General features: G+C 41.4%; 2 protein-coding genes and 1 long non-coding RNA gene across 4 annotated transcripts in view; 1 reads left to right on the top strand and 2 right to left on the bottom strand.

The window, feature by feature from the left end:
* TLK1 (tousled like kinase 1) overlaps positions 1 to 8,173 on the bottom strand; it is a 70,120-nt gene extending 61,947 nt beyond the window's left edge. Inside the window, exon 1 of the mRNA XM_061342488.1 lies at positions 7,683 to 8,173. Within this exon, the coding sequence (XP_061198472.1) occupies positions 7,683 to 7,827 (145 nt within the window). The 5' untranslated portion in view covers positions 7,828 to 8,173. The remainder of the gene's footprint in view (positions 1 to 7,682) is intronic.
* Positions 8,174 to 8,179: 6 nt separating this feature from the next.
* LOC133206584 (uncharacterized) lies at positions 8,180 to 10,770 on the top strand. The gene is made up of 2 exons (XR_009723814.1): positions 8,180 to 8,649; positions 8,777 to 10,770. It is a non-coding gene; the product is annotated as an uncharacterized LOC133206584 (long non-coding RNA).
* Positions 10,771 to 20,228: 9,458 nt separating this feature from the next.
* The window catches only part of METTL8 (methyltransferase 8, tRNA N3-cytidine), a 43,004-nt gene continuing 42,003 nt past the window's right edge, over positions 20,229 to 21,229 (bottom strand). The window contains exon 9 of one of the 2 annotated variants that reach the window (XM_061342592.1): positions 20,229 to 20,262. In XM_061342592.1, the coding sequence (XP_061198576.1) occupies positions 20,244 to 20,262 (19 nt within the window). In that variant the 3' untranslated portion in view covers positions 20,229 to 20,243. Of the gene's footprint in view, positions 20,263 to 21,201 lie in introns of those variants that run through there. The other variant, XM_061342599.1, reaches the window with a different exon arrangement.

Here is a 21,229-nt window from a genome sequence, read left to right as displayed (position 1 = left end):
AATGAGAAACACCTCTGTGATGCCAAGGGCAGACACCCACCAAGTGAAGACCAGATCTAAATCAAATGCTGTCAGGCTTACAGCGAGTTAAGAAAAGGAACTTAAATATCTGTGTATTTAATGTTACTTTCTAATTTGCTGCCCTTAGGTAGCAGTTCAGAGGTTCTACTACTTACCAAAAAAAAATAAGAATTTGCAACCCACCGGAAGCTGCAGGACAGGGTGCTTTACATGCCTTGAGCTCCAGATACAGTCATAAAATTAACTATCTAAAAGGTTGGGTGTATGTGACATCATACAATGGATTTTTCTAAAAACATCAAGATTACCTGTTATTCTTAAAATAAAAAAAAAAAAGGTATTTTTCTTCCTTTTCTCTTATATGTACAGCTGTATTAGAAGTCCAAAGAAAGTGAATCCAGCACTTGCCAATCTCCAAGTAATTCCGGTTGGGCTTCATTTCCTGTAAAAGGCACTCTGGAGTTTCTTACCACCACCCTCATCTCTTAAAGGAGTGCGAAGTGCTTTGTTCTTAAGGACATTATAAAGAAAGCACTGCGGCCTTTAAGTTTCCACCCACTTAGAACTCTGCAGATATGATGAGGCAAGATACATTGCTTAATGCTCCTGCTGCCACCTCTCAGCACGCGGAGGCAGTCCCAGGGAATACAAACTCTCTGTGGCATTCTGTTTCACGTAAAAGCTCCAGTAATCTCCAAAGCAACCAGATTCCCATCACAGTTGTATAACCATTCAACAACCTCTAGCTTTATCTCTGACTCCTTGGAGGACATTCATCTGTCCCAGGACCTCTCCAGCTAAAGCTACAATGGCCTTTTGAGCACTGAGTTGGTAATTTTTCCTACTTGTTTATTTTAAAAATACACTCCAGCTAAACTTGACGCATTAACAGTCTATGGTGAGGTTTAAACTTTACGATCCATTAAATTTATACAAGGTAAAAATACATTCAAACGATATCAACTTTTATGCTCTGCTGGCAGCCAAACCATCACATCGCTGGAAGCTGCCAGCAAGATGCCAAATCGGAGCTCTGAGCCGCTTGATGGGCTTTCTGTCAATCGCTTCTGCCATTTTCACCCATTCAACCACTTCAACAGTTGGTTCACTTGGAACTGCTGAAGGGGGCAATGGACAACTAGGAAAGTAGGAAAGCCTGGCTTTCTTTTCCAAATGATGAACAAGAAGGAATGGTGACTGGATTTGATCTATTAACTCCAAATCTCACAGGGTGCAATGACAGGAAATAACGGACTCAAGTCACAAACTACAGACAAGTCTACTTAATCTGGTTTAAATGCAAAACACATTTGGATATATTTGTTTCTTCTTATGTATCTAGCACAATTAGGATTCATTTTAGCTAGCTAATAAAGTTAGCTAAAAGCTATCTAAAGCATGGGGAATTATGTTTCTTGAACATTAAGAAACTAAGCTGCATAACTACTTAAACACATATAGATGCATACCCTCCTGCCTGGCAAAAGGCATGATCAAATTAGACCAATTAGAATCAACTTTTCTTTAGAAAAAATAATTAAGCACAAATGCAAAATAAAATTAAAAACAATTATTTAATCAGGATTTCCTGCTTGCTGATTTATGTCATGATTAAAATTAGTAATATAATCACTCTGATTTCAGTCAATCCCTCTAGCACAGACCCACCCCCAAAGGCTCGCACAGCCCCAGCCTTCCCCTATTAAAACTTCAGCCCATACAGCCTCCCTTTAAGTCCTTCTTCTTCATGCTTTGGTGACTAAGTTTGACAAAGGTCAATTAAAGCTTACAAGCATTCATATTCCCGACACCTACTGCACCCTACCCCGAGAAATGCTGGTTTGCCAGGATTCTTCTGCTGGCATATTCCAGTGCTCGGCTCAGGAATGAAAGCAGGGAGTAAGACTTCCAGAGAGGTGCCTGGGAAGGAAGCACAGCCTTAGGTTCTACCTTAACAGAGCATCTCAATAAGGACGGAGTCAAGATAAAGGGAAACGTAGGGCTCAAAATACCTTCTGATGCTTACTAACTCTTTTCTACTGCTACCAAACTCAACTCTTAAGTACTGAACATAAAATGCAGTGCTTGTCCCTTCTTTTCTTCAGCAATCATTAGAAGTTGTCTACTTGCAAGCCCACCTGAGAAACTGGATTATATTATGGTGGCCAGTTTCTGTTTAACTACTCTCCAACAATGACAAGTGGAGCACCGGCATTCTCAACAGCAAACCTGACCACTCTTCTTCCTCTAACCACTTTCATCTCCACTCAGAGCAATCTGGCAAACCAAATTTCCCTTTTCCCCTTTTGCAGTAGAAACACACCAAGCCGATCAGGAAGAAGTTCATAAAGCTCTTCTTCCCCCTCCTTGTGTGCTTTTACATTTCAGGGGAGCTACAGTTCAGAAAATGCTTCACTGCATAAACAGAGTTTTCCAACTTCAACGTTTTCACATGTAAAAAAAACCCAAAACACCTCAGCATAGGGGCAACAAATTGAGTATGGGAGTGATCTGGATGGGGAGCAAGTACTACTTCAAAACACAGCCTTGTATCCAGAACACAGAAAACATAAAGGATTATTTAAACCTGTCACATTTGCATAACCTCCATTCTTCAGGAAGCAAAATCCTGTAGACCTACGACCATGATGCACATACATACAGTACTCTTTCCCAGGACTCCCAACAGTATTTTGCAATCATTCAGAATTACCCAGCTTTAAGAAAATCCAAAGAAATGACAAGACTAATTGCTTATTAATAATAACTCTGGTCTGCAAGTTTATTATAGCTTACTGAAGAAAAAAATTTACTTACTGAAAGAAATAGCAAACAAGAAAAAATCATAGGGGAAAAAAACTGAAGTAACAAACTTTTTCTTTGAATGGAGATAATAAACAAATAAATACAGCCCGTCCTTAAACATATTGATTCTCTCTCCCTTTAAAACAGAATAGGTTAATGGGAAATTCCATTCTACCAAGTTAAAACAGAATTAAAATAAAACAATCACCCAAGCACTAATTTGCTCTATCCTCTGCAGCACTTGCCTTTTAGAAAACCAGATTCAAATAAGGACCTATATTTAAAAAAAGGTCACCTTTTCTCATTTGGGCATGCTATAAAATCTCACCAGAATCTGCCATTAGCATCAGCTCAGTATGAGAAACACATCTTCAACAAAACCAGCAACAATATCACAAGCTAGAATCTCTGCATACCAGTGGAACAACATGAAGTCTTCCACAACACCTGCTCATACTACAGCCAGCCCAAATAATCTTTCATGATTGCTGTGCTCATCCTAAGTAAAAACATACCACCATCTTTAAACATCAAGTGTTCCCATTTTATTCTGTCCTCACGTGAACTGGCCAAATCCATCAAATTCTTAATCTACATTTGAATGACAAACCCCAAAAAACTTACTGAGAACTTACTGGTTAAGCAAATAAAGCAGCTGAGCTTTTACACTGTAAGCAAACAACAGAATAAAAAAACAACCCAGGAAGATTTAGTAAGATCAGGCATCTTTCATGTTCATGGGCTAATACACTATATGCAGCACATGTGATACAACCTGGCATCTAGAAACATTTTCTAGACTGGAAACTTAAGGAGGAAAAACTGTACCTTTATAACAGACAACTATCATTATGTTTTAGGTAACAGTATTTATTTTAACAATAAATAAAAATAACATACATTTATCCAATTTAAAAGAAAAAAAATACCAACAAAATTTGTTACTCCCACTGCATTAGTTCTCCAAGGTCTTTCAGATACATGTCCTGAGTTTATTTACCATTTTGCCATCATATGTTAATTTGGCCTCAAATCTGAAAACTGAAATGTATACTCCTGTCATGGTAATTCAAAGTTGTATTTGGCATTGTTTTACTTTTAGTAAAGTGTCAAAAGCCAAGAGCACAAACAAAAAATAACTTGCATCACGCTTGACTACCAGACACTGTGGCACTGCTTCCCACCTCAAAAGAGAAGCTATTCTAAAACAACCATATGTATTTCCCAAATTTTCGAGGTGCTGATTGAGGAAGAAGCTCAACATTATCTGACAGCGTGCACTTTCAGCCCAGAAAGCTGCATGGAAAGCAGTGTGACCAGCAGGTTGAGGGAGGTGATTCTCCTCCTCTGCTCTGGTGAGACCCCACCTGGAATACTGTGTTCAGCTGTGGGGCTTCCAACATAAGAAGGATGTGGACCTGTTGGAGTGAGACCAGAGGAGGCCACAAAGATGCTCAGAGGGCTGGAGCACCTCTCCTACGAAGACAGGATGAGAGAGCTGGGCTTGTTCAGCATGGAGAAGAGAAAGCTCTGAGGAAACCTGACAGCAGCCATCCAGTACCTAAAAGGGGCCTACAAGAAAGCTGCAGAGGGACATTTTACAAGGTCATGTAGTGATAGGACAAGGGAGAATGACTTTGAACAGAAAGAAGGTAGATTCAAATTAGATATAAGGAAGAAATTCTTTACTGTGAGGGTGGCAAGACACTGGCACAGGTTGCCCAGAGAAGCCGTGGATGTCCCATCCCTCGAAGTGGCCCAGGACAGGTTAGCTTTGAGCAACCTGGTCTCGTGGAAGGTGCCCCTGCCCATGGCAGTGGGCTGGAACCAGACAATCTTTAAGGTCCCTTCAAACCATTGCATGATTCAGGAAATTTCTTCTGCCTCTCTGCCTTGTCAGCAGTGGCCTGAACATCCCCCATTTACGAAACAGCATTTTCCAACTATGTGCTCTGTCTTTTTAGTTGCACGCATAAAGCAGTCAAAAGTTAAGAAACTTCAAACATGAAGTTGCATGACTGCAATTATGTGAGCTGTGGCATAGGATTTAGCCCAATAATCACATACCTTATGTAAAATAATACACATAACAGTCTTCCTAAATTCTCAATAGCATCTATTGCATGGCTCTTGAATAACTGACCACATATCCCACACATCAATTATTGGCATATAAAACAACTGACATAACTACAGATATTTACAAGCTATACCAAAATGCAAACAAGAGACAGTTCTGGTACAATAAAAGTATACAGATGCAACTGCATTTGAGTTCATCACAGTCCTTTCATTTTAAAACCTTAAAAGATAAGGTCAGAGCTTTTCTTTTTGCTTTCTCTGTATTACAGCTTCAGAGAATAGTTTTAGGACTTCCTAAATCAGGGTGTTGGAGGTTTCTGTTCTAAATATATCAGAACCCTTAAAAACCCATAGAGAGATGTGGACTCTTGCCAAACTTTCATAGTGAATCACAGGTAAGGTCAGATAAACCACATCACGCGTGGTGCATGCAGTGAAGGCCTGTGCATCCAAAGGCAACATGAGCGTAACTGTCACAGAGGTTTGAATCCACAAAGGTGAAAGCCAGGCTGGGCCACAAGCTCAACCCAAGAACTGAATGCACCGTAACCTGGAAATATCATCCACCCAGAACCAGCAGAGGCATTAGCACAGCAACGCAGCTCTGATCCAGTATGGGCCAGCAGCCTGATCCGCTGCTCCAAAGCTCATAACCTCTGTTAACATCACAAGGTATCACAAGTTCAGAATCGATGAGAACACAAGCTCCTATAAATACACTGCACTGAAAATACTGCACGTTTATTAGTTTGATCTGACATCATTCGTTCACATATATAAGCCAATGGCTATGGCATATTGACATGTTTATATTTCAGGGCCTATTGCTTTCAGACAAGACACTTCACTGTAGAATGTACATACATGAAGTAAGGTGTGCTGATAACATTCCACAAGCATGAACGCAAAATATAAACCAAGTATGGCTGGCAGCTGATGCCTGTCTTCAAACAGAACTGCCTAGTGAGGACACACAATTATTCTGACCCAGAAACACCATGCAAATACAGTACCATATAGCGACTAAGCAAACACCGGGGTTTTGATTACTCTTTAACTCCTGAATCTGTACCAGAAGATGTAAATTACAGTACCCAGAAAAATCCAACAGCATGAGTCATAAGAAAGAAAAAAGTAAAAAGAATCATTATGTCAGAAATTAATTTCCCAAAAATGTTCTTCCTTGTCTAAATAGAGGTAGTCAAGGCACACCCTTTTTCTTTAAAATAGATAAGATACATAAGTTGTGCTGCAATAATCTTCTCAAGCCTGTATGCTGCCTATCTGAAATACAACAAAAAGTATCTCATGTATACATGCTACGTGCATATTATGTGCAGGCATATTTATAACAAGTGTTGCAACACTGAAGAAACCTACTCTCTGTAAACTTAAACTACATATTTGGCTGGTGGTTGTTGCTTTTCTGAAAGCTTCCGTTTCCCAGAGCAGCCGAGCACAAAATGCCTGCCACTTTACTCAGCATCTTTAACATATACCATAATTCCTCTCCAGGTATTTTCTAGAGCATTTCATGTCAATCTACCTGCAGGAGCGTGTGCAAAAGTGGCACGGAGTGATACAAGTCTGACAACTACTGGTGTGGAAAATGGAGAAACACGGGCTGCGTTGCGTGTTTCCAGGATGTCAGATCCCTGTTACCAAGTCCTTACATCGCTTATCAACCAAAAATAATAAATAAAAAAGGCAAGCAAGCAGCTACAGGAAGACCTGAAAAACAAAGACTTCCCATTTTCACTATTATTTCTATTTTAAGTTAGCAAGTTTCCTGCTTGGGCAATGACATTCTGCAGACACCACAAGAAATGCTACATGGTATTCATTAAACCGGGGCAAATGGAGTAAAATTATACAACTGCTCGGTATGCAAGTATCTGTGTATAAAAGTTCTCCTCCACCACTAACCGGCGTTCAGCAAGTAGTTATTTTAGTTAAAAGCACCGAGCGATCCACTAGCTGTATAACTGCTACATCTTGTGGCAATACATTTCAACACAAGGAGGAAAACCAGACAATACCCGAAAGGGAATAGCGAAGGGACTTGTTTGCTCATAACCTTCATACAGATATTCCCTGCAAACACCCACAACACCCTGCTGTCGGTGTAACACAAGAGGGGAGGAGCAGGGGAGGGAGGAGAAAAATATTATCATCTAAGGCGTGATGGAGGACAGGGGAAAGTTGCAGTCATTCCGCGGTGCCCGTAAGGCGCCCTGTCACTTCTGGCCGCAAAACCGGCCATCCCGAGGGTGCCTTCCCCACGGGGACGAACCCGCTGGTGTCGGCCCCTCTCTCCTCCCCACCTCCATGATGCCAAAAGTGCCCGACTCCCTTCATCCAGCAACAACGGCCGCATCCTCCGGCGCAGCACTTTTACTTTGCCGCTGGCGGAGGGGAACCCATTTCGAGCGGCCGCCCGAGGAGAGCCGCGGCGGGAGGAGACTCTTGGCGGCTCTTGCGGGCGGGCGGACGGCCCCGGAGCGGAGGGAGCGCGGCCGATCCCCCTCCGCGGCCCGGAGGCAGGGGGGGAAACAACAAGGCGCCGCCGCGCTGACGAGCGGCGGCGGGAGGCGCGGGCGGGGGCCCTGCTCACCCAGCGCCCGAGGCTCCTCTCGCCGCCACCGGGCCCAACGCTGACCCCGCACCACTACCACCACCGCTCCCCGCCAGCCCGGGACCGGCCTCCGGCGGCGATTGCTGGGCCCCTCCCCGAGGGCCGGGCCCCCCGTGCAGCCCCGCGGCGCGCTGGTTACCTTCCTTGGGCGGCTTGCCGGGCGGCGCGCCGTGGAGCTGGGAGGCCGCCGCCGCGGAGCAGCCCTGCAGGCTCGGTGGGGACGTGGAGAGCCGGGACCAAGATGGCGGCCCCTCCAAACTTCCACTGCTACTTTGGACACTCATCAAGCTACTTTCCTGGAGCCCGGCAGCCGCCGGGGGCGGCGGGGGAGGCGGCGCGGCGGGGGGACACCCAGCACCGCGCTCATGGCCGGGGGGCCGGCCCGACACCGGCGCGGGGAGGCCGCCGGCGGGGAGCGGGCTCTGGAGGCAGGCGGGGCGCAGGAGAGACGGGGCGCGGGTCCAGCTCAACCTGCCCGCACCTCTGCACTGCGTCGCCGCGGCCGCCGCCGCCGAGCAGCCGCCTGTGTCTGAGGCTAACCTTCCCCGCTGCCGCCGGGGAGGGGAGGGCGCAGGCGGGGAGGGGTCATGCGCAAACACGATCGTGAGCCGAGCGAGCGCCGCGCTCCGCCGGCGCCCAGCCGAGCCCCGCCGTGTTGTAGCCGCCCAGGGGCGGCGGGCGGGTAAGCGACGCCCGCCGCGCACCCACCTGCCCCCTGGCCTCAGAACGCCGGCCGAGCCGTACCTCCATGACCGCTCTCTGCCCCAACCCGCTGACCCCCGTCCCGCGGCGGGGACCTCCCTCTTCGGCCCAGCGCGCACCTTCCGCGCCGCGGGCAGCGCTCCGCCGGCCGCGGCGGCGGGGCCGCGGGTGGCTCCCCTGAGGCCGCGGTGCTTCCCTTCGTCCGGGTCTCCTGGGCGGCCCGGTCAACACGCGCCGGAGCCCTCGGGCCGGCCGCCGCGCCTTCCCTAGCGGGTGGCAGGCAAAGGCGCGGCGGCCGGCCCGAGGGCAGGAGCGAGACGGTGTGCGGTGGGGCCGAGGCCGCGCAGGAGACCCGGCACCACGCGGCGTGGGACCACGGGGGGCGAGCCCAGCGAGGTGCTGCGGTGAGTACGGGCGGTAACGGCGGGGCTGAGCGGAGCGCTCCCCAACACGGTCTGGGTGCACGTTGTGTTTGCAGCATTTCCTCCGCGGCTGTGGCGGGTTTCAAGTGTTTTTTCTTTTCCCGAGCAGGGAGGTGTGGCGATGGAGACTCGGCGGGACCCGGAGGAAGCTGTTGTCCTGAGGAAGAAGGTGTTGCTCGCCAGCCGTAACCTGCCTCGCTGCAAAGCAGCAGCTCCCGCTAGATGAGCTGCAGCTCAGCAGGAGCCATGTGCCCAGGCGCCACCAGCGCTCACCTGCCTCACCCAACAGGCTGTGGGGCTCTCCGCTGGGCACCAACCCTGGCCTGTGCGTCTTTCAGAACGTACCTCTTCTTGAATGAGACTAAGGTGCAGACACAGCGTAATTTAAACCCAGTTTTCAGTTTTCCCATCCTTAAAACCTAACATAGCCTTCACTGAGAATGTGAGATACATGGCAAAGTCAGTTCTGGAACAAAGCCTTTTAATGAATGGGTACAGCTTAGGTATGACAGTGAGTTAGATTACTTGAAATAAGAAAGTCATGGTTTGTAGATATATAGCATTCTGCATATATAAAGAAGCATATTTATCAGCCAGGCATGGCACTCATTTTGTGGTTGCTGTGTGGAGACATCCTGGCCATCTATTAACCTACTTACCCCTCTATTTGAGAAAGGCAGGAATAGACTACTAATGTTGGGTGGCAGATCTGGCAGATATTACCAATTCTGTCTCTTCCTTTTAAAGTGACATCTGTCAAATTATCTTAAGTTCTTCACCTCCCACAAGTATACAGCATAGCTGCAAGTTTCTTAGAAATTTGGTATTAACTTGAAGTAAAAATCAGTATATTTACTTTCTAAATAAGTTTGTTCCAGGCATATATTTAATAACAGTTATACATGGGGGTGGGGGATCTTTACCTTAACTTACTTGGTTTTAAGGTCTTGATCCTAGAGAAGACTTCTCAGGCTTTACCTAAGGAAATTGTATCAGGAAATTGCTAGTACTTAGGCATGAAGTAAACCAGTGCTAGTTCACTGAATGCGATATTAATATTTAGCAGCTGGTATAGAAACTTCTTGCAAGGTTAAAAACAAAACGTACATACAGTCCCACAATCCAGACAATAGCCTAAGTGAATGTGCACCTCATTTCCTGATGAGTTCACCCTGCTGCAGTACGCTGCTCTTAAAATCTTGTCAAGTAAGAAGCAGTAAGTTACAGAAATTGAGTCTCTTTGTTTATACTCATTTGCATCCACTTAATGCAAACCCCTGCTACCCTTACCAAAACATACATAAACAAGCATTCTTTCTGCTACTTTTGCTTACGAACTGTTGCCTACAAGTCATTTCACTGATAGTTGCGACTTTGTGTTTAAATAAAGCGTCAGTCACTTTGACTAGGGGAACAGGCTATGAAGAGGAAGAGCCCATACATTCATTACGTCTTCCAGCAGACATGCAGTTTAAATGTTACAAAAATGCCATGATGTCTTTTAAATTGTCATAAATTGACACTGTGAAAAAAACCCAGATACTTGCAATATCTCAATATGTGTTAGAGGAATGTCACTGAGGGACCAGGGGTGAAAGGGCATGTACTGCAGGACTCATCACCAGAGCAGTCCTTAAACACAGCATTTCCTACATGGCAGAACGGGGTACCTGCTACAAATACAGGTCAGGGTCTACTTTCTGTAATGTGGCAGAGCTATATCTCATGGTTTTGTGAGCTGTTGATGTGAATTGAAAGCAGAATGTGAATTACATAGATCATCTCCAGATAAAACAATCCACATAACTTTAGAAGTACATAGAGCTGGTATATTTTCCATCTGTAGTTTCCAGAAAACTTTTCTTAATGTGTTAGTGCTGACACTGATTTTAAGGTATCCCTTCATCTGTAAAGCTGCATTGCTTCAGTGTTACCAGTTTGATAGTATCATAGGAGGAAAGAACATCTTCATTAATACCTTTTGGAAATTTCCAAACATATTCTAAAAGACTTGCCTTATTTTGCATAGCATCATTAGTGTGCATAACACTTTTCCTTGAATGCCCTGCCTTCATTTTGCAATAAAACTTTAAGGTCCTCCAACCAGATGGATAACCTCTATCTTACAGTGGTGAGCTGTCAGCTCAGTGTCATGCACTCAAAATGTTAAAAACTAAACCCAACTCAAATAATACCGAGTAAGTACTATGTCAAGGCGCAACTATGAGTTACTCCTCCTTAAAAATAATATATATCTATATATATATAGATATATAAAATAAATATTAGATCTTTGTCTTCTGGTTTTCAGGAGCAAAACAGTCTGCTATCAAAGTGTCTTCTGTAAACATTGCATATCATCAATATCAGGCATAACTTGAGGTAACAGATATGGGGAAATCCCCTTGCGATGGGATTGTGCCGGATAATAATGCAGAAGGTGCCATATACCTACCTACAAGGGAAAGCTTGACTCTAGGCGAAGCCCAAGAGAGCTCATTTAGTTTTGCTAACTGGTAAGGAAGAGTACCTCAAAATTCAGATCAGAACAGGGAGGAGTGAAATGCCTATGTGCTATTTTTCTCATGTGTCAAATGCATGTTAGCAAGGTTTATCACAGTAGTAGCCCTCAAATCAAGGACACTTGAGGAACAGAAAAGCATAAAGACATTTCATTATCCCAAAGATAAAAAAGCCAAGCAACAATAATACTGAAAAACATTGAAATCGTGACAGCTTTCAACTTTGCCACTGGAATTATTTGTGCAAGAAACTTTTCTCACAGTTAAGTCCACAATCTACCTCTAAATCTTTAGAAAGAGAAGCTAACTGGCAGATAGTGAAGGAAATGGCTTAAAGAACAGAACTGATGGACTGCATAGTGAAAATAACATTACAGCAGGAGCAGGTTTCTGGAGACATCTGCATTGCATCTATAAAGAAAATGGTGCACTCAGATCAAATGTAAATTTCAACATTTTTACATATATCCTTTACAGAATAAAGAAAAATAATTATTGTCAAGCATTATTGTCATAAAATCCAGAGTTTATCCCAGGTATTCTTGAGGAAGTATATGCTATGATTGTAGGACCAGTTAGAGATTAGTTTCCTCCCTATTCTGAGACGCTCACCTTCACTGCTCGCAGGTACCAAATACATTTTGATGTCCTAATATAAAATATGTACTCTATTAACAACAAATAATACATGTTCTTAATACCCAGGTATGTATTACCTCTTTTCCCCAGAAAAAAACAATCTGAAATTCACTGGCTTAGGTTTCCTGTAAGCAGCAGATACTGCAACACATGGGAGTAGTGACTGCTCATGTCAGGTAACCAATTATATAAACAACATATGTTTAAATATAGGTTCCAAATAAGGCCATTTTGAAATTATGTCAATTATTAGAAGGAAGGCCTCAGATTCACGGAACAATAAGAAGAAGGAGAGGTAGGAGAGGAATGTGACTTAGCAGGCTCATACTTCTAGGAATGAAAGTCAAGTGTTTTCAGAACTACGACAAATGACACCATTCCTGGAAAGGTATTAAACTGTACACTTCCAAACTTAAGTCAGTCTCTGTAAGACAGAGAATATTAAAATGTCAGGAATCAGAGATCACTAGTGTTTTTACTATAGATGCATTTTGTATCCATTTCCTTTACCTTCTTTTTTTGATTAAGAGCTCTAAAACAGGTCAAACAAGGATATAACATCTCTTTGTTTTTACCTTTTCATATATTCAATCGGAAATATTTAATATGTAGCTTTCTTCCATCTTCTTGAAGTTGGAGCAAGTTAGCTCCTTCGACAAACAATAGAGCTACCTACTCTTGTTTCTGCTCTTTTCTCAAACAAGCAATTTTCATCTGTAAGCAATATTCATGTCCTTTGATTCAGCCCATCAATTAATTGCAGTGCCAGTGAATCTGAGGTTTTGTTTGTTAAGAAGGCTTAAAATTCTTTGTTAGTTCCCTGTCATCCTATCACTTTGGATAATAGACCTGTAGTGGTATTTTCTTAAAGCATAAGCTATTACAGTATTTGCTATTATATTTGCTAATATACCTATGAATTTTATACATATATATATGTATATACACGTGCACACACGCTCACCTATCCCATCCATACATAGGAGGACATACAAACACCCTGTATCTATGCCAACACCAGCAGTCAATCTGATTTAACTATCATAGTAGAAAAATACTCTTGTAGCTAAATAGACATACCAGTACAGCAGCTAAAGTAGAAAATGCCTAAATTATTTCATCATCAAAATGATGTATTTATGACATTTCTAGGTTAGATGGAATGTAGTATGCTGGGAAAACAGGTCTGGAGAAGAAAATGCTGTTTTCTGTCTCAGGGAATGCTGGAAGTTTGTAGCTCAAAAAACACTGTCCTTTTGACACAGCTGAGCACACATATGGACTCTCCCTGTATCAGACTAATGCGCTCCTAGCCAGTCTGAGCTGGAATGATGACTAGAATCTTCCAGTCTATGTCCTGTAGCTCAGAAGATTGAAAATGCAGTTTTGGCACAAATACAAGGTAAAATGCCAAGTGACTGTGACAGCAAGTGCATTGCCGTGATAGAACACCACCTCAGATTGTAACAGCTTCTGCACCTGGTTCTCACATAGCATTTCTATTTATGAGCAAACAGGAATGTTGCAATTGTACTAACGTTCATTTTCAAGTTTAGGTAAAGTTTTCTAAAACTGATTTAGAGCAATAATATTTTTATAGGAAAAAGTTATTTAGAGCTTGATTCCATCAATTTTGAGGCTTGCAGCATTAGAGCTCTCTCCCTGAGCCATATACTGCACTACATGCTTTATAATTTTTTTAATATAGCACTTCCTAGCAACTCTGAGTTGCAAGGTAACAAAAACATACATAAATAATATACTAGCAAAAATATCTTCCCTAAATATACCAGCATATCAAAATGCAGAGAAACCAAAATGAAAAAAAATGGTATCACATTAAGCCTACATTCGAGAAACAGACACAAAACACCATGTAAGCACAGATACATTTTTATCATTGATGTAATTGTCAAACTGCATTTATCATACCTTTGCTATCATCAACATCAGTCAGATCCAGTGATCCACCTCTGCTGTGGTTATTTGTACTCCAAATCTCTAAGAAGCCTAAAAAACAGCTTCCCTTCAAACCAAACACAGAAATTAAACAGTGGGGGGTTTTTACCATAGAAATGTTCCCCTGAACTCCAGTCTCCCTGCTCTAGGTACTAAGATTATTAGCTACATTCCAGTCAGAATCAAGGACAGTTTTATAATCCCTTCTTGTGTTTGTCATTTTAATAAAAAGTAATTTGGTTTTAAATGGTCCCTGGTGAAGAAATGAAAAAACCTATCCTGATGGATGCTACATTCACTTTCTTTTTCCCCACCTGTCTGTTTTCATTTCCTTCTATTGCTTTTCTTACCATGTTTTTTGCAATCTACTTGTCTGCTATTCCTGGCAATTTTTTTCATACACTCAGACTATTCCTTTTATAACACTGCTCTCAGGTAAACAGGCCCTTCTTATCTTTCAGGCTTCCTCTGTTTTTTTAAGCTCATGCTTTTCCACACATCTTTCATACTTCTGTCTCACTCTATACACCCTATATCTTCTGTCCTGAAGTATCTGCCTTGCCTGGAGCTTATTTTGTTGCCTTTGATTTTAAGCCATTAGAGACAGACAGTGTTTGCAGAGAGCCATATCTGTATGTGGTTTCTAATAGCAATGGGGCATGTCTTGATTCTTTTTTCAGGCAAAAGTCATACCAGTTTACGGTTGTTGGGTTTGGGTTTTTTTTCTAATTGTTGAATAGTGACTTCAGTTTTTGGCCTGATCATCAACAAAAAGCCAGACTGATGATGAAATACTAGGTATTAAAATATCAGTAATACAATTTACAGCTTCCGCGCCTCCCTTCCCTTCCAGCTGCAGGTGAGCTGCTCTGCTGCCTCGCTCTGCAATGCTCCTGTACTGGGAACAGGGGAGCTGCTTTGCTCCATCTGATCTGCCACCCACCTGAACTAGTGTCCTATCCCTGGTTCTGTCCAGAGCTGTCATATTCCTCCAAGTAAAAGATAACAACCCCACAGTCAGCAGATTTGGGACACCTTTTTCTTCTCAGCCGCCACCCCTCCACACACAACACACTTGCAGTCCTGGAAAATTGCTGTACAAGAGAGGAGCTGCCCAGCACATTCCTGAAGGGTACTGAGAACAACTATTTGTGGTTGCAGAGACTTGAGGAGGTAAGAGAGGAAAGGCTGTTTTGAATATTATTTACCATATCAGTTAATGCTTCCTGATTAAGACAAAGGTGGAAGGTACATGTATAAAACTGATCACAAAACAATAAAATCAATGACGCCAAAGAAAGCATGGAGTGGCAGAAAGAGAATGGGCTTCCAAAAGCAGATTTTAGTTGGCTTAGGGAATAAATGGGTGGGTAGATCTTTTGGAAGAAATTCAGAAGGAAACGGGAGCATAGGAGAGCCAACAGTTACTGAAAGAAGTGTATTAAAGGCACAACAGCAGAAGACCCTGATGCAAAGAAAGCACTGAAAGAGAGCAGTGAGGCTTCAACAGGAGCTATTCGATTAACTAAAAAAAAAAAAAGGGATCACACAAAAAAGTGGAAACAAGAACAGATGATTGAAAATGAGTTTAAAAGAATAGCATGCTTAGACGGGGAACAAATCAGGAAGGCTAAAGGCAAAATGACTTAAATTAGGAAAGGACCTAAAAGCCAATAAAAGGTTACACACACAGGTTAAGGGGGACAAAGGAAGGTTCAAATCCAGTATCTAAAAAGAAAGATAGCAAATAATGTGACACAGAGAAGACTAAAATATTCGATGCTCTTTTTTGCCTAATGTGTCTACGAAGATCTTAGCATCAGATATGCAAAGCAATTGATTTTAATAAAGGTCCAAGAAGCACAAATCAGAAAAGGGAATGAATGGGTTAAGTGGTATTAAGACATGTCAGTTTCCAATCTTGCTGACTTAAAAGTGTAGTTCAGAATGCAGTGGATAAAGGCTGCCTCCCTATAGCCTTGTGTCTCCTGTTTGGATTAGCCCAGAGCGAAAGCTCAGACTGACATTTATGGCTGGAATATTCATAATGTTCTTCTGTGAGTATTCCAGTGCCTTATATCATGGTTTCATTTACACTGAATTTCTTGTTGCCATGGAGGAGACTCTATTTACCTGCTCATTTTCACAAAACCTACAGAAATGTGGTAGCTTTGAGACCACAACTATTCAGTCCAGTTCAGTTGGAAAGTGAGCAACAAGTTAAAAGGCATGGTGTGGTCTGACTGGTCATTCAGTGTTATCATATAAACTGTGTCTCCATAAGAGAATGTGCTAAAAATGACCCTGGAGCACTTTAAAAGATACTATAATCTCTGCATGATGATTCAGGGTGGGAGTGGTTTGGTTTGGTTTTGGGGTTTGGGTTTTTTTTTTTTTTGAGAACTTGTGGAGTACAAAGAAGGCCCTAGAAGAAGAGAAAGGATGAAAATACTGCCTGCCTTAGGTATTAGAGTTCAACTGGCCTAACTTCCATAAATACTTCATCTCTGAGGGATAATATCATAGGTTATTAGGCAGTTAGTGTATAGGCATGTAGATAACAATACGATTGAAAACAAGTCATAAGACATCAAAATGTAATTTTAGGATTATTATTGTGTCAAACTGCTCTAATTTCCTTCTTAGAAAGGGCAACAGGAGTACTGAACAACAAGAAAGCAGAAATGTGATATTTGTGCTTTAACAAAGCTTTAGTTAGGTCCTCTCTATAATTTTCCCGCAGTACGAAAAAAAGGTGTAGATGAAATGAAGGAACACTTGATACACAGCTAGTTAAATATTTCTCCCAAACAGTATTTATTAACAGTTTCCTGACAAAGCAGGATGGCAGTGCAGTAACATCCTTCAGGGATTTCTCATCTGTCCTATTCTATTCCATTTTTCATTGAACAGCTTGGATAGTAGAACAGGGAGTAAGCTTGTAAGATTTGCAAAAAATCTGGGAGGGGGCTGCAAGTATATAGCAAAACAGATCAGAATTCAAAATATTTAGATAACGTGGGAAACAGTATAACTGCAACAAGCTCATATTATGCACAGAGAAAGTAAGTACTACCCATGACAAAAAAAAACCAGAGTATATCAGTGTAATATGATGACACTTTCACAAGGCAACAGGATTGCAGAGAAGGATAGAAAGGTTCAAGTGGATTTCAAACTAAATATGAGTCAACAGCACCATGATGCTGCAGAAAGGCATTTCACATTCCAGGATGTATTAGGAAGTGTGCAGTATGTGAGATGCAGGACCTAATTATTTTGCAATCTTCAGTGCCGCTGAGGCCTCAGCTGGAGCATTCTGTGCAATTCTGGGCAATGCACTCCAAGAACAATTTCAACAATTTGGATGGAGTTGAAATGAAATCAACAGGAATATGTTATTTTGAAAATATGACTTACAAGGAAAGGTTGAAGGAATGAAGCTTGGCTTCCTCAGAAAAAGAAGAATGGGGGAAAATGCGTATTTTTAAAGGCAGCATACAGAAAGCCACAATCAACAGTTGCTACCTGAACTATAACAAGTAATTGCTTAATTTGCAGCAAAGAAGACGATGAAAAAATGAAACAACAAAAAAATCCCTCAAAATCTAGATTAGATGGAATAGGTTTATGGAGGTTGTGGAATCCCCTTAATTTGTGGTTTTTAACCGCAGCCTACACAAACATCTATCAGAGACGAGCCAGTTACCCATTTCCTGCCTCAGAACAGGGATGGACTGGGATGACCTTTCAAGGTCTTTTTCCGCCTCTAACTTGGCTGCTATAGGTTAGACGGTACAGGTGTTGTAGGCAGCAAAGGACTTAGGATATAAAACAAGCTGCCATGTAAAATAAGAAATAATTCAGAAAATGAAAAAGTAAAGAATACAAGCTTTTGCAATTTTTAAACATAAAGGTGTCAAAAAAACCCACCAAACAAACAAAACCAGATAAACAGACCCCAGATTTTTATAATGGCATATTCTATTAATATATTTTTTTAGCCAGCTTGCACATATATATCTTTGCAAAAGCTTTATTCAATATTCACTATATTCTGTTAATAATGATGGTAGAGTTGGCTGCATTATTGCGTGATACAATCAATGACATGGCAAAAATCATAGTACTGTGTTATATTTAACTAAAATAATATTATCCCTGATTAATTACATTATTTCTTAAAATACAGTTCTGTTGTCCAGAACATCCATTTTATAACTATTAAGATGTTAAATGGAGATTTTTGAACTCTTTTAAAATAACTATGGTGGTATATTTTTAATCTGGCTTTATTTAAAGAGCAAAAATATCTATGATTTCAACAAGAAACAAAAGTGGTAACATGAAATATAGAAAAACAACTCACAGAAAAACTGTGAATGAAGCTCTGTCAGTACCTCAGGGTTATGATGGTATCATAAACCACACAACAGCTTTTCTCCTGTGCTTAAGAGGCTGTCATCAGAAACCTTCTGTGTTTATCCATGGTAGCCTTAGGTATCACTGTTACCAGTACTTAGATAATATCAAGCTATGCACATGAACAGAGGCAGGAAGTGTCAAGCTATAGTTACAGTTGATCTGATGACACTTTCATCCTGAGAGCTAATGCCATCCCTTTTAAAGAAACAAAACCGCAATTTGTGTTGAAGTCTTCTGGGTTACTATTAAACTTTTAGGTGATTTCTAAGAGTGAATTTTAAAAAATGCATATTTATTTTTTTCCAGTTTTTATAACTACCAAGAAGGCCTCTTCCAATCATCTAAACATGAAAAAAATCTGTTGCAGAATAACATTTTAAAATATTTATTTAAAATTACTTTCCTAGAACTCTAAAATGGTTGTTTTCAGGCCAAGCTTGTAGTTTACAAAACATACATAGCCTAAGATGGTTTTCATGTGTTCCAACCAATCAATCAAGAAAACAATCCAATTCCTACTACTGGCCTGCAGTGAGATAAAAGGGAACAAGATGGTAAATCACAAACATCTGGTTCAAAATGTGGGATGTGTGGCCAAACATGTTCTGCATTACTAAGATCCCCATCAAAAACTCTTATCAACCTTTCTGAAACAGTGTGAATTATCAAAACTACACTAAATGGTAAGTTATCCAAGATCAGTGTAATTCTTGTGTTTGGCTCTCCCACTTGTGTAGATGGGCGTGTTTAATTCTGTATGTGTTTCCCAGACACTGCTAGGTGAAAAGGACAGAGAAGGAATTTACTGAAATAGCAAGACAAGAAAGCAAAATGGTCATTGTTTCAGTTGGTGTACGACATTCATAAGGCAACTGAGGAGATTAGCTTTAGTTTCCATTCTTGACACACAATTGCATGCTGGATTTTTACAATGCAGAAATACGAGCGGGAGGATATTGCAGGAACACTGACACATACCAATGACTCTCTTTTCATTTTCCGGATTGGGTTTTTGATTGTTCTTCATGCCAAAAGGTAGGCCTTTCACCCCTTTCCCAACCTCGTTTAAAGCACACAGAAGAGATATGAACTATACAATGTCAGAATTAGTGTAACTGTTCGGGAAATACTGAGAAGAAAGTACAATGGTTATGCCTGTAAAACTAAGTTCTTTACATGCAAAAACCCAAACGTATACACATAGCTATGCACTTTCTGCCTACAAAGTGAAAAGTTTGTCCATATAAATACACGCTTTTGTGGGTGCAATGTATGTAGAATTGCTTCTTTTTAAACCAGCTCAAATTAAAATTGGATTTTAGGCCTTCCTGTCTTTCCACCCCTCTGGTATAATACTGCATATAGAACGAATATCATCATAAGGGAGTTTTTGTATCTCATATCTTTTTTTCACCAAATTGTATTCTCAGGCTGTTTCCAGCAGCTGTTCATCTAATTCACCAGCAAGAACCATAGAATGTATTCAACAAGATTATACTGCTTTCATTTGTCCCCTCTGGAGAAGCAGAGGGACAGTAGAGAAATAGGAGAGGTAAGATTGTAATACATGAGCATATAGGAAACCACAAAATTCCCACAGTCCTGCAATTCAGTTAGAACTTAACTATAGGCAAAACCCCACAAACTGACCTTTGATGTGTTAATTGAAATGTCTTTCCACATGGTCCCATTTTCCTTTTAACACAAGGGACACTAGATGCTCTTGAGAAAGAAAATCTAAATGCCTGTCATACAGTTTTTCCTTGCCTACTTCAAGAACAAGGGGTTAAGACAGGCATTGAAAAAGCATCCAAGAGATTAGATAAATAAAAATGCTCATGTCTGTGTATATGTGCATATGATAAGACAATTCTTAGACATCTTCTCCTCCTTCCTTGCTGCAACACAGACAAAAGATAGTGTCAAGCTATTTAGGCCTCCTCCCTTTCTCTTCCACTGCAGCTTTCAGTAGGCACAATGCTTATTAGTACCACAACAAACAAGGATTTTATAGTTCAAGTGAATCACATTTTATGGGGTGTAATCAAGGCTAAATCAAAAAAAGGAAAAGTTCATAAGTTAAGGACTCAAGCTGCAAGCCAACCCAGAAAGTAACAGCAGATACTAAACCATGCCGTAGTGTGCAGAGATTACATTGACTCTTACTGGCACCTAATCAAAGCAGCTTGAAGATCAAACTAGACACATTCATCTCTTGCTTATAATTTGCTCTATGGCAGTCCAGCAGTGTTTCACAGTATTAATGATCACAAAAGCTACAAATGGAAAAGAGTTCTGCATGTCCTTTGTCCATGCAGGATTTTTTATTTTGTGGTTTTCACTTCTTGGTTCAGTATCAAGCACTGGTGTTTTTTATTGGTGGATTTGCCATCCAGTAGCTCTCAGTACACTGGGGTATTCTGCATGGCAATGTCAGCTTTGCTGATTTTTTTAGAAGGGAGAAAAAGGTTTTTTGCTGCACTCTCTCTTTAACTTCCCAATTCTCCAATAAATATTAAGAGGGTTGGATTCATCATTCTTGCCAGTTTTGGTAGGAAGCAGTTACTGTCCACTAATAACAAATATTTATATTTGCAGAGTTGTTTTCTGTGTTATGTTGACCCATAGCTGTTCTTTTAGCAAACAATCCATATTTGTTGCATATTTGTGAAAGTCGGTATCAGTATGCAGATACTGAGGAATATTCTGAGGATGTCTTTTGCTGTCTGCATAAAAGTGCAATTTAAGTCCTCCATTATGACCTCATTTTGTGATATCCTCTATTTCCCATCTATATTATATTTCAATCCCCCTTTTTTAGTTTGTCGCCAATTTATTGGCCCCGTTCTGGTAATGAAGTGTCTTTAACTGAATGCTTTCTGTCTGGTCTGACAGATGTATGCCAGGATGAATCCAGTATCATAGTTCATATATTAGAGAAAAAGATCAAAACTGCATTGATTAAGGGACAGCTTGAATCCATAAGGCATTTCAGGGCATACTGCTAAAGATATTGC

The sequence above is a fragment of the Neopsephotus bourkii genome, unplaced genomic scaffold (assembly GCF_033783945.1).
Source record: "Neopsephotus bourkii isolate Nb327-2 ecotype Australia unplaced genomic scaffold, CSIRO-AGI_Nbou_v1 NB_196, whole genome shotgun sequence".
Taxonomy (NCBI): domain Eukaryota; kingdom Metazoa; phylum Chordata; class Aves; order Psittaciformes; family Psittacidae; genus Neopsephotus; species Neopsephotus bourkii.
This window is presented reverse-complemented; position numbering and strand designations above follow the sequence as displayed.